The following is a 14,259-nucleotide window of genomic DNA, read 5'->3' on the forward strand; positions in this document are numbered from 1 at the left end:
CAGGATCTGCTGTAGTAGCTGCTGTCGTTGCACCCAGCTATCATTTTGGCAGCTGAGAATTGCCAGTGAGGGAGGCAGCGGTGGCAGGATGTACTACATACTCCTTTTTGTACTTCAGTTAAGTTATTTGGGGGGTATCTAGCGTGGCCAGTGTCCACAGCTGCTTAAACTACAATTTCATAGTTTGTGTTGTCAGGTGATACAGGAAGCCACCTGACTTGAACCAGAAATTATGGCTGACTAGGTACTTAGCTGTTCATTGTGTAAGAGGTATTCAAATCACAAATATGTCAATTATAAATACAAGATGTTTGCTTGGAGTTCAACTTTTAATAACTTTGCTTCTGAGTCATCTGCCTCTGAGTGTTACACACCTTGGCTCCTCTGAATAGGTCTTGGTGCCCGACACAAAAGCTGCAATCACCTGCCATAGACTCCCATGTTGGGGTTTATTTTAGTGCTTGAGTGATTGGCGGGTTGCAGAGTAGGCATTGTACTAATAGCTACAAATCCATAGCAGTGGGCTGGCATTACCAGGACTACCACCCAGATTTGTGGATTGCTGCCTTTTTGCCGTAATGGCTTAAAAAGAATGTTTGTTTTTTAGAGAATTGTGCTTGAGCTGAGCTTGCTGGCCATCTAACTATGCACTCCGCTGTCATTAACAGATTGCAGAGTTCATTTTCATGGGGGGTGAAGGAGAGTCCCCTGGACATGAAATGCTGCTTTACAGATTGAGTGAATAGTAGGTTGTATAAACCTTCCTTCCTTTATTCGATATGTATTATTGTTTGGTATAGACACAAACACTGTACTGAATTCTCCATCTAGGTTTAAAGATCACATTCAGGGAAATCTGCCTAGAGATTTCTTAACGTCTGAAAAGTTTGTTGAGCTGCGACAAGAGCTGGCTGAGATGAGACAACAAAGTGGAGTAAAAGCGGATTACCCGACTGGCCTGGAGGAGATAACTGACCCAGCAAAGGTGAGCTGCTCTGGTCTGTGTTATGTGATTTGATGACAGAATGTTGTCAGGGCTTATGACGTTTTCCAGGCATTATTAACCTGTTGGCCTCAGCACTGCATCATGGTGTTTCCATAGCGGCAGGGGAACATGTGGTGATAACCTTTTTTAAGTTGGACAGGGGTGGGCTGCAAATATACTTGGGTGGACTACTCAAAGTAAAACTGTGCTGGGAGAAAATCTATGGACTGCTACTTTTCTCAGGAAAATCCTCATTTCTGGCTGCCTGACTTCAGTTTTTGAGTCACTGACCTAGAACAGGCAGGCAACAAGTGATGTCAGAACTCCTGATTTATATGTGCTCCTTTTGAGCCAGGATACTGCCTTTTGGACAGGATGATTTCAGCCCTTTGGGACCTCAGCAGTACAGTAAGTGGAAATCCAGCGTAATGAATGAGACCTGTCCATATGAAGCTGGTAGATGATCCAAGCTGCTGGTCTTTGTCCAAAATCTGAAATCTTTTGGGTGGACTGACCTTTAGGGCTACTTAGTAAGCTTTAGACTTATACATGTTCATCTGTATTAATATTGGTTTTGTTTTCTTAGCGCACGACAGAAGTCGAAAACATGCGACATAGAATTATTGAGGTGCATCAAGAAATATTCAACCTCAATGAGAATGAAGTCCATAAGAGGTGGACCTTTGAGGAAGGCGTAAGTATTGTTTTAAATGTAGTACATTTTTGTTGAATGGACAATTCTAGTGCGTTATTCTGAAGCTGTTTCTTGTATCAGGGGTGATTTGTTATTGCTAGGGATGCAACGGTACTGAGTACTTAGGCGAGTATGCTCCGCCAAATGCTCTGATACTATGCCCGATACCGGAACTTCCAGTACCGGGAAGCTGAACGCCGAGTCACTTGGTGACGAAAGAGCTAGCAGCCGGCTTTCCGGCCAATCAGGAAGGCGGGCAGCGTGTAATAACTCGCTCCCCGGCTTCCTGATTGGTTGGGAAAACTGGCCAATTAGGAAGCCGGGCGGCGAGACGTTACCTTCCCTTCGCCGGCTTCTTGATTGGCCAGAAAGCCGGCTCCATGCTTCCTCGTCACCTTGTGACGAGGTAGCATGGATCCAGCTGACCAGGAAGCTGGGTGGTGAGTCATTACATGCCGCCCAGCTTCCTTAATGGGATTTCCCGTGTCTGCGAGTACTGAAAAAAAAAGTATCAGTGCATCCCTAATTATTTCAGTAGTTCAAGTTTACATGCAGAAGCAACGCAATAACGATCATAAACGTTTCCTGCTCAGCCATCCAGGACTTGGACATAGTGCACAGAAAGCCTGATATTGTTTGAGCAATTCCAGGGGCATTTTAGAACTCTTGGTTATAGTGTTGGATAAGAGGTGTTTAGTTCCCTCTATTATAACAACCTATTAGTTTCGTATGCGTTTCTTAATACCCAAACCAGACAAAATCCTAAACTAGATGTATGGTAACATTTTCTGTCTGAGCCAAGGCCCTGCTTTAGGATCATTGGTAGTAATGCCGAACACACTTCAGTTTTGGTGCCGGAGACTGCTGGTTTGGAGCAATGTTTGGTGACTGTTGCTAGTCTCATGAATGAGACTTTTGTTTCCCACAGAGGTGTTTTTTTTTTTTGTTGTATAGCATTATTATACATGAAATACGTGTAAGTAGTGTTTATTGGAGTTCTTTGAGGCTTGTGTGCACTGGATTACACAAATCTCGCATATGGTCAGTCTGGTGGTGCAGATGTTCAAAATATTGGGTTTTAAGACGCACTCTTTATACTGCAGACAATCTTCTCTGCAGTAACCCTGGACACTCTTTAGAATCCATCATACACTGCTATGACTTCAGCAGAGTGCATTCTGATTGATTGCTATAGCTTACGGCATTTAGGAATTGGCACTTTTCATAAGTAAGATAGTAAGATGGAGACATTTTAGGAAAATGTGATATGGTGTTTAACCGTCATCATCCATGTTGCTGTCCCTGCACCCCTTCACCACGGCTGTTATAGCCAAACAGAAGTCACCAGAAATCAATATGCAGTCAAATAAGCATTGTACTAACAACCTCCATGTTAAATTCCTGTTGAAGCGCTTGTGCAGTTTGGCTAAATTATGGGTTTGTGGTGTAATAGGCACCATAAAAGACTTGGTGCATTCTGTAATTTGCAGAGACCTGGTCAGACATGCTCCACTCCCCCCTTCCCTGTGTTCTGTGTCAGGAGGCTTCTGCTGAGGGGTGTAGCTGTTGCTGAGCTCTGTCAGCACAGAGCTCTGCAGTGTGAGAACTAAACACAGCATTTTTACTGAGTAAGAGATATTGAAAGTATTCCCAAGCACAAATTGGCCACAAATCTTGACATACTCTGCGCCAGGACTATAAACCCATGGGGGGGATTTCCAGAGTTAGACTTTAAAGCTTGTCATAGTGAATTGTATTTGCATTGATAGGATTGAGTTGTTTATCATGTAGATTCTGTTACTGCATTGCCACAAACTCCTCTCCGCTTTACTTCTGTCATGGCAGAGTTTAAAACCATTCCTTGTCCTGAAATATGTTATGATGAAGTTAGGAGTTCTAGATCATTCATCTTCCATTCTGTTTTACCCGTCGTCATCCATACACATTCTTTTTATTTTAGATTAAACGGCCCTACTTTCACGTAAAAGCGTTGGAGAAAATCCAGCTGAATAACTGGAAAGAATATTTGGAGTTGGAGATGGAGAATGGGTCACATGAGCGTGTAGTGATCCTGTTTGAGAGATGCGTCATTGCCTGCGCCCTCTATGAGGAGTTTTGGATCAAGGTAAGCCTCCCTACAATCATCTCCTCTTTCATGTCCTCCCAATTCTGACGCATTGAATTCGTTCCTAACCCTGTATTTTTGAATTCTGTTTATCTATAACTATCTATTGCATTAGGGGGATGGTCTGCTTGCAACCAGATTTGACCGCTACATATGCCAACAGCGTTGCCTCTCTTCGCCCTTCCTTACAGAGTCTAGTCTAGTGGTTCAATAAAGGTGCTGAATGGGTTTAAAACAAGAATTATATTGTTCACGTTTTACATTTCTTTTGTTCTTGGTGAAATTAATGGTGATTGTCCCTCTCTTGTCTTAGTATGCCAAGTACATGGAACGACACAGTGCTGAGGGGGCGAGACATGTCTACACTCGGGCTTGCACCATCCATCTACAGAGGAAGCCTTTGGCTCACTTACTGTGGGCTGCATTTGAGGAACAACAAGGTAAGATGACAACAGCAAAACAACCTGTTCTTTGAAAGGTACTACTTTGTGGCCATTCCCTGCAATATTATGGTTTCAAACCAGTATGCATTTGAGATTAAGATCATGGGATCCCTGGATATTTGGTAGCAAATTTAAAAGACAAAAAAAAAAAAAAACTCCCACTGCTAACTAAGTTGGGTTTGCTTTGAAGCATATCTAAACCCAGAACAAAATGTATATATTGCAGCTTACCAATCCTTAGATGTTGTAACTATTAATTTCCTCGCGGTTTTGCCAGTAGCACACTTTCTTTCCCAGGGTAACAATGCTCACTTACTGTATTTATTTATGTAGGAGCAGAGTTGTCACTCCAGGAAAACTCTCTCTTTTAGCCATGACCTAGGTTGTAGGTGTTTTGGGGCTCACAGAGAAAACGTGGAATGATGTAATTGGCAATCGTCTGCACAGGCTGAGAACACAGGACTTTAGCACGCAAGATTTTTGGGAGAATCACCATATTTTTTTTTTTTAATTTACCTCAACTGATATAAAAAAACACTTTCAATGGTCACCCATCATCTATAACAGATATAACAGAGAGGGAGGGGTTCTTTAGTCTTCATACATCTTGGAACAGTTTAACTGATGAGAATGCAGCACAGAGCACAGGAAGTTATCGGATTAAATATGAGATTTGTGGCAGCATCAACAGTCCTATTTCTTTCTCCTCCTCCATTGAGGGACACCGGAAGACTTAAACTTTGGGTTACACTGCTGCTTATAGGAGGGTTGAACATTGGAAAACAAAACTGTAGACCAGCCCAGGGTATAACTCCTACCTAGCATGCTTTTTCTTCCTTCCTTTCTTCTTCTTCCTTTCTTCTTCTTCCTTGCTTCCTTTCTTCTTCTTCCTTGCTTCCTTTCTTCTTCTTCCTTGCTTCCTTTCTTCTTCTTCCTTGCTTCCTTTCTTCTTTTTCCTTGCTTCCTTTCTTCTTCTTCCTTGCTTCCTTTCTTCTTTCCTCGCTTTCTTTTTCCTTCTTTGCTTGCTTTCTTCTTTTTTTTCCTCTTAGGAAGATGGATATCTTTACTAACTGCACTGTTTTTAAACCCTGTTCTGCCCTCGGTATATTCTTTAGCTCTGTCGGGTGAGGCTGGACCCTCTTCCCTTTTGGCTGTACTTTTTACTATGATCATGCATTACTTTATCCCAAGTCACCCAGTTATGTATGGACTCTGATTGCAGGGGCCACAAATGTGCTCCCATTCCCTCTCCTGCAGATTCTCTGTAAGATTTGCCACAAACATGACATGAGTTTTGTTTACTACCCCCTTCTTGCATTTCTATTTTCAAACATTCCTGGGTGGATCCTGAACGTCAAATTGTTGCTGGCATAGATTAATCACTTGGAGTATCTGGATCTGGTCCTGCTCGCATATCAGGCCAAAAGGGTTTCCCATTCTCTACAGTCTCTTCAGTTCAGAAGCCATCCAACTCTGCTTTTGCATGGGAGTCTTGGGACTGATAGTAGCCTTCCTTGTGGCTGTTTCCTTTGCTTGGTTTCACTCCAGAACTCTACAATGCAGTGTTCTGTCAGTGTGGCTATCTGTTTGGTCAATTTGGCTTTCCTGGAAGCTTTGGACAAACCTGTTGGAAGGCCTTTCGATTTGGAGTCTGACAGTGCCACAGCGGTGGCAATGATCAAGAAGGAATCAGAAGTCTTGCTGTGGCAAGCAAAGTAAAGCTAATCCTGTCCTGAGGATCATTTAAATTCCAGGTGTTGACAATTGGCAAGCTGAGATTTCTCAGCCAGCAGCGCCTGGACCCGGGAGATTGTGTTCCAGGACCTGTCACAGGTGGGTGATGCCTAATATAGACCTGCTGGTTTAACAAGTTGGACAGGTTTGTATCCAGGTTTAGGCATTCACCAGTGGATGCTCTGGTTGCGTGGTTCCCAGAAAATACGACCTCACCTGATCTGCAGAATTGGATTGGCCCAGGTGGTTGTAGTTCTCTGACCTTGAAAGAATTCTAGCAGACACACTGTGGGACCTACCACATTGTCCATGTCTACTGCTCCAAGGACAAATTTGCCACTGTCCTTTACAGTGGCTGGCTTTAACACCATGGCTGTCGAAGCCCATGTTCTAAGGAACAGAGACCTCCAAGTCTGTGATTCTTACAATGCTGAAGGCTAGGAAGCCTGCTTTCTGCAAGGTCTATTATCAGACTTGGAGGCTTACTTCTTTTGCTCTAGTGGCTTTCATCGCACAGTTTTTTTTGTGGGATAAATCATCTCCTTCCTTCAGCTGGGTCTGGACCAGCATTTGTGTCAACACTATCAAATGTCAACTCTCTGTTCTTTCCATTCAGTTTCAGAGACTGATGGCCTTTCAGTCTTTTGATTTAGGAGCTTTGTGAAGGAGTGTAGTAGGTGGTATTGTAGCCCAGGACTTTCTTGTCTAAGGCAGTGTCTGCCTTTCACCTTAGCACAGACATTATTACATTCCTTTGTCCAGTTCTCTTTTCATCAAAAGGAATTTTCCCTCCCCTGTCTGACTGTGCTTTGGGCTATATGAGTCTCTCAGCAACTGCTTCTTTCACAAAGATCCATTTCTTTTTTGTTCTGAAACGGTGCCCCAGCTTCATGTTCCCTGTTTCTAGGTGGCTCAGTCCATCATTGATGCTCAGTCTCACAGACTAGGTTCCCTTCTTCCCTGTTAAGGCTCATTCCAATAGGTCTTTGAGTGCCTCTTGGTCTTTTCAGCATTATGCAATGGTTTGCTTTATGTGTAACTGCTACCCGGTCTTCTGTTTACATGTTTTCACAGTCCTACCAGGTGGACATTTTGGGCTCATCTGATGCCAAATTTGGGTGTCAGGTCCTTCAGTCAGCTTTTTATAGCTGCAGATGGGTCCCAGTTTTTTTGTTACATTGGGCTTGTTAGCGATTTGTTTGCAGTGTTGCCCACCCCCCAATTCACTGCTTTTAGATGTCCCTAAGGTTTAAGACTTCTTCCTGTGTCCCTCGGTAACCATGAAATAAAGTGGTATGTTTGTACTCACTGTTCTCAATCCTTTTCTTGAAGTTTGAGGGACACAGGTCCCACACCCTCCTGTTATGATGATGCTCTTGGTACTACTTTGCTACAAAACCTGAGGCAAGCTGGGGGTAAGAGGGGCTGGCCTGCAGTTTTTTGTTTGCTGGTGTCCAACCCTTCTGTAGGTGGCAGTATAACCTGCAGATTAAATACTTCATGTGTCCCCCATTGGCCTCAATGTAAAGAACTTTTTGGTGTGTACAAAAATCCAATTTTGTTTTGCACTTATGAGATCTATAACAAATCCCTTTTCAATGGTATAATCAACAGACAAAAAGAACAAAGAGTGAAGCTTGTTAGGGTTTACATGCCCTGTAAAGTAGACAATTTTCACGTTCTTTGTGTTTTATAGAATCGGTAATTAGCAGATTTGTGTTTTTTTGTTCAAGTTGTAATGCAGGAAAATGTATGTTTTGTAGGCAAGCATGGTCTAGGCCATGCTGTTTTGCCCACCAGTGGTACAGTCAGGGGAGGCTTTCTGTCAACAGCTGATGTAGAGCCTAAAATTATGACAATCGCCAACTGTAAAACCTTCATAAGGGCCTGTGAAAACCTCCCACAAACTGAACTTCTTTTGCAGGAGATGGCAGCAATTATATCCAAGCTCCGTGCAGATTTTTTATTTTTGATGCAAGATCAAGATTTGAGCTTTTGATTTGATTGTCCTTTATTCCATAGGTAACATCGATGAAGCCAAAAATATTTTAAAAACATTAGAACAGTCCACTGACAGCCTGGCGATGGTTCGGCTGAGGCGAGTGAACCTTGAAAGGCGACATGGAAACCTAATTGAAGCGGAAAACCTGTTGGCGGAGGCCATGAAAAACGCAAAATCCAACAGTGAATACTCGTTTTATGCAATAAAGCTTTCCCGCCACTATTCCAAAATTCAGAAGAATATCGGGAATGCAAAGAAAGTATTAAATGATGCCATTCAGAGAGATAAAGTGAGTTGCAATTGAATTTCAGTGGTGTACAGTTCAAGTCAGTGTAGAGTTACTTGATCAAGCAAATGACAATTGTAAGATGGAGATAAATGGGTATGGATAGCAAGGATGGGAAACTTTTTTTTTTCTTTTGGGTTTCTCAACTGTTAGACTAATTAGTAGCTTAGAGAATTTACTTTTCCAGTAGCCAATCAATTAGAGGTAGGATTTTATAGGTAGTACACTCTGCTTAGCTCTAATATAAGCTGCTTACAGATAGGGCCATATTTAACCTCTCTGCTGCCCCAATGTCAGGTTCCTCAATGCGCCCCCATGTATGCAGGCTGCATACAAATGATCTCGGAGACACCGCCAAGACCACTTGTACAAAACAAGCGGCGGCTTCCCCGCTGTACATTTAGCTCTGCTTGCCAAAAGCAGAGCTAAATGTGGAAACCTACCCGTCTGGTGCCCGGAACTGCATGTCCCGGACGCCGAGAGAAAGGAATTCCACACCCCTGCTGCCCCTCTGCTCCCTGCTGCCCCGATGCCAGGCCTCGGTTGGCCTTGTGGAAAATCCTGCCCTGCTTACAGACATCGTATAAGGACCCAATCAGATTGTGCCACAACACGAATGTTAATGTGTGGCATTTTGTCAGGTTAACCTGTGTTAGAATAAGGTAGGCTAATTGTTCTGAATGACTTCCCATTTTCACGGGCATGTGCCTTTGTATTAACTTGGCACACCACAATGAACAGATGATTCACACTTATGTGATAGGGTGACTTTCAAAATGAATGTTATATATGTATTTTTAACTGAGTATTACTTTTTTATAGTATAAATAGGCCTTCAGGCTTGTGTTAGAAATTGTGTTTAGTGCATCTACACCTAATAATATTATACATTGCAGCTAATATTTTGGGTTCCAGTACATTGCAGCATCTGTTTAACAGCTCTTTGGGCTCATTCAGCTGGGTGTATAGTTTGGTACGGTTTGCATGCCTGGTAAAAAGACCCGATCCTGGAAGGGACAGGTGCTGCATGTAATTGCGTGCAGCAGCTTGTTCTTCTCTTTGGGAGGACACGGCGGCACGCAATTGCACGCTGTCACACGCATACCCAAACCTGCACATCCGTGCAAGGCTGGGTGTCTGCACTTGGATGCAGACAGTGTTCGTCCAAGTTGAAGACACCCGGACCCACACGAATGTGCAGGTTTGGGGGTCCATGTGACTGCATGTAATTGTGTGCAGCCATGTCCTCCCATAGAGAAGAACGGGTTGTTGTGCACAATTACACGCAGCACCTGTTACTTCCATGATCGGGTCTTTTTACCAGCCATGCAAACCGTACCAACGTTTACACCCAGCTTTTTACAGACTGCATGTCGTACGGATTTGTACACCCATCTGAATGGGCCCTTACTATAGAAGAGCAAATCCATCTGTACATTTTTAGGAATGGGTGCTCTATGCATCTGCATAGCTGTTTGCACTCTGTTTTAGGAGTGTGTCGAAAGAGTGATAACTGTGCTAAACTGAGTTACAAGTGTCTGTAAATCCACCTCACTAGTATGATTTCATTGAAAATTGGTTATATTAAAAAAAAAAAAAAAAAATTAGTTATATTTAAGAAACAAGTGCAACAATATACAGGTGGCCCTCCATTTACGCTGGGTTTAGGTTCCTGATGAAATGGTCATAAATAGAAACCGCTGTATATTGAAACCAGTATATAATGTAAGTCAGTGGGAAGCGAGGGAGTTATGTTCCAGACCTTTCTTAATATTGACATAAGTAATAAAATACAGGTAGATTATATTTAAAGCTTCTGCATGAGCTCACACAAGGAGCTTTAAATAAAATGTACCTGTATTATGTTACTTAGGTCAATTTATATCAATGAGAGAGGGTTGGAACCTAACTTCCTCACTTCCCACTGGCTTACATTTATGTTTCAGTTACAGCTTACACCAGTTTTTCTATTTAGAACCATTCCTTGTTTTGCAAGAGGCCTGGAACCTAACTCCTTCACTTCCTATTGACTTAGATTATATATTTGGTTTCAATCTACAACACTCCCAGAAAAGGGTGCCATTTTGAATCTGAACCGTTGTAAACCAAGGGCAACCTGTATTTGGTTTTTGAGCTATATGCACGTTGCAGTAAAAACAAATCCACACAGCTAAATTACAGGTGAGGTTCCATAAGCATTATCTCGGATCACAGAATACCTGCTTTCTCTGTCACCAATGGGTTCAACTGACCTCTCCTGACACAGGCAATAATGATGACAATGAGACTTCTGCATGTCATTTCTGAAGACAACAGTCCCTCTAAGCTGATGTTGCCTGTGATGCTATATTGATGGATTTTATTTTTGTTGCCTTGGAATGTGTCTCACCAAGTCTTTTATTCTGTCCGAGCAGGAAAACACAAAGTTGTACCTCAATCTGATTGATTTGGAGTTCAATGGAGACGTGAAACAAAACGAAGCCAACATCTTGTCCCATTTTGATAAAGTCATTAAGAGCTCAATGCCATTATCTACCCGAGTTGTATTTTCACAGAGGAAAGTGGAGTTCTTGGAGGACTTTGGATCAGATATCAACAAGTGAGTAAACCATTATCTTTTACCTCCTGAATAGCAGTGTATAAATAAATAGGTGATAATGTCATTGTTTGCTTTTAGATTGCTGACCACCTATGATGAACATCAGAAACTATTAAAGGAACAAGATAATCTGAAGAGGAAGTCTGAAAATGGGTATGATTTTGGGCTTCTCGTGCACACGTTTGGTGGTTTTACAAATACCAGAGCAAAGGAAACTTAAATCTAGAGCAAACTGCAATATTTAAATATATGGAAAAGAGTTGCTGTGGGTGACCGCTGAATTTGGCACCATTTTCCGTGACCTTAAAAGAGAACTATGGGGTAACCTTTTTATCCCATAGTTCTCAAGGGTCACGGGAGGACATACTAACTGCCTCCCGTGACCCAAAGCTTAGTATATAGCGAGCTTTTGCTTACTATATACAGAGATCGCCGCAGCCGTGATGGATCCCGACATGACTGTTGAGATCCACCCAGCTGCGTGAGCGACAGCGGGCTCTGCCTATCTAGAGGTAGAGCCAGCTGTGCCCGGCCCCTCCTCATCCATTCCTCCACTCAGCGGTAGAGGGGAGGGGGGAATCCCTGCGGGGAGCTGTGACTGACACCACTCCAGGGAGACAATTGGGAAGTGAGCGAGTGACAGTATGCGTTCGCTCACTTCCTGATCTATAGAGCCGCCGACCTGTGACCGTTTCATTGTCGCACGTCGGCGTCAACTATGAGGTTGAGTGAAAATCACTCACCTTGGAGTTCTCAAAGTCTTTCAAGGTACTTAATTGTTGAATGATCTATCACCATCGTTGTAAAATCAGTGCGTTGTATTACAGAATTTGTACAGGATGGATTTAGACTGCACCAGACAGGATACTTGGTATGGGATCTCCAATGCTGACGAGAGAGATACTATAATAAATGATTCTTCTGTGTCCAGTAATCACAATTTCCATTTTGGCTACACATACCTTTTAACCCTTCTGCCATATGGTGGCCTCAGCGGTGCCCGGTAAGCAGACTCTGCTGATATAGTAGCTGGGAGTCTACTTATGTGTGTAAAGCTGAGTTTCTGAGCTCCATATTTCTGGGGCGTTTGCATAATCTTCCGGCCTACAATGTGCCTTTTTAACGTGTGCAAGAAAAAAAAATTGCAGATTTGGTGGCAAAAGGGTAAATAAACTTTTCCATACAGCATAATTCTGAGCAGGGAAGAGACTGGAAAATCTTAATATGATCTCCTTGCAACAGCATGCTGCTAGTTTCTGTATGATAGTTTTGTAACCTCTTCTTGTATTTACACTGCATAGCTACTTGACTGTATAGTATTTTCTAATCATGTATATGGTTAAGCTTGATTTTTTTTTATTCTTTTTCTTTTTACCTCCTATGATCTGCTGGGTAATAAGGTTTTCATTGAGTTTGCAAACAAAAAAAATCTTCCCAGCTGATGACTGATGAGGGAGGCTCCATGAGGATTATCTCCGATCACAGAATACCTGCTTTCTCTGTCACCAGTGGATTCATCTGGCCACCTGACACAACATTCAGGCAATCATGATGACAAATGAGACTTCTGTATGTCATTTCTGAAGACAACAGTCCCTCTAAACTGACATTGCCTGTGATGCTGTACTGATGAATTGTTTTGCCCCGGAGTATTACAGTGACTGCAAGTTTTTGTCCCTTCAGTAAGGGTGAAAATGTTTTTTGGAAAGTTTTTGGTACTCTCAACATTAGAACAAATCTTCATTGATCCACATTGAATAAAATCTGGTTACTGTCCATTAGGATTGCACTGTCTTATTGACCAAGTATACTGCTATATAAAAAAAATCCCTGACTTTTTTTTTTCTATTTACTGTTTTTTTTTTTTTTTGTAGGTTGGAACAGATGGATGCTAAGAGGTTGCATACAGAAGATGCCGCAGTGGTGTCTGCTGCTCCAGTAGCTGCAACAGAAGCTGTGCCATCAGCTTATAACTATAGCAACTGGTACCAGGTATGACCCTTGGAGAATATAGCTTGTTGCAGGGCATGTCCATAGTGCAGACGTCAGAGAAAATCAGTGAGTCATTCACACGAGCAGGAAATTACATTGCTGGGGGAATTCTGTTCTACCCATTGTGTACAGAGAACTTCGAGGTTTCCATTCAACGCAACATATATTTTGCATTAATTATTTTAGGAAAATGATAGCACCTGCAAAAGGTTAGTTTATGAACATTAAATTACACAATTGTTAGAGTAGCAGTTGTATCAATTTTTAGCAGAAATGCATTTTTCTTTAAAGCCCACTTTTGTAAGTGCCTAGCATTTATTGTGGTAATGTAGAGGTGCAGTGATTGTATTGGTGTGTACATTTTCAAAACTCACATTGCTGGCTTTCTTCATTTCTGTGGACTCTTTTTAGTAGGCCTGACTCCTACAAATTGAAACTTTTTAGCACAAGGAACACAACCTGACACTGGGGTCGGATTGTAAAGCAGCTGACCCGCTCCCTGTTGGTCATTATAACACAATCACTGCACACCAGCTTTGCCTTTCCAAGTCACAATACACTATTGCCACTATAAATACTAATAGGGGGGAAGCTCAGAGAGTGTTGATATACACAGACTTCTTGCAAAGCACAGAGGTGGCCATTTAAAAGGGAGCTGAAGGAGGACATAGAGGACAAAAAAAAGTAAGTTTCTGTGTTCATATACAGCAACTGCATTTGTTTGCTTCATGTGCAATTGGTGTACATTGCTATCATATGATTTTTGTAAAAATACCTCTGCAAAGGTGGAAATGGGCTTTAAATTCACATCCCAGTATTGTACCTCTGAGAGCTAGTGTCACGTAAAATAGAAGCAGTCACATGCTGTCCACTGATGAAATCATTCCTGTTCCTTCTAGTTCCTGCCACTGGCCACTAACGCATGTTAAAGTTAGTTTATTCAAATGTGTCTTGGGAGAAACACATGGAATGCTGTCCTTCCGAAACTACTAGTTGCCAGGCCCATCTCTGACTTTGGTGATAACGTGATAGTAATGTGCAGCAAGTGAAGGTTTAATTGTGCTTACCTGCATGATTTTCTGATAATAGGCACTCCAAATGATCAAGTCAATAAATTTATTGACCCAAGTGATAACACCTCTAGCAACGTTTCGGGACCATGAGGCCCCTTCCTCAGGCAAACACCCGCCCTGATACATTGGGCATTCTCCGGTCAGGAGTGCGATGGGATATATGGACTTTTGCATGATTTTCTGGGTTAGTTACTCTGATATTATTAAAACCATATGATCAGCATGGTGGGCAGGTAGCACTTTCATAAAGTCAGCAGTGGCAGCTTCCACATTACTGTCTTTGTCCTGCAATGCCCATCAGAAGCCTGAGGTCTTAGTGGCCAGTC

General features: G+C 42.4%; 1 protein-coding gene across 2 annotated transcripts in view; it reads left to right on the plus strand.

The window, feature by feature from the left end:
* The window catches only part of PRPF39 (pre-mRNA processing factor 39), a 24,818-nt gene that overhangs the window by 9,879 nt on the left and 680 nt on the right, over nt 1–14,259 (plus strand). For both annotated transcript variants that reach the window (XM_018570518.1, XM_018570517.1), the window contains exons 5-12: nt 832–985; nt 1,572–1,679; nt 3,640–3,804; nt 4,118–4,244; nt 8,004–8,272; nt 10,684–10,868; nt 10,947–11,021; nt 12,743–12,860. In XM_018570518.1, the coding sequence (XP_018426020.1) occupies nt 832–985; nt 1,572–1,679; nt 3,640–3,804; nt 4,118–4,244; nt 8,004–8,272; nt 10,684–10,868; nt 10,947–11,021; nt 12,743–12,860 (1,201 nt within the window). The remainder of the gene's footprint in view (nt 1–831; nt 986–1,571; nt 1,680–3,639; nt 3,805–4,117; nt 4,245–8,003; nt 8,273–10,683; nt 10,869–10,946; nt 11,022–12,742; nt 12,861–14,259) is intronic.

This window comes from Nanorana parkeri, unplaced genomic scaffold (assembly GCF_000935625.1).
Source record: "Nanorana parkeri isolate BGI_ZX_2015 unplaced genomic scaffold, ASM93562v1 scaffold1544, whole genome shotgun sequence".
Classification (NCBI taxonomy): Eukaryota; Metazoa; Chordata; class Amphibia; order Anura; family Dicroglossidae; genus Nanorana; species Nanorana parkeri.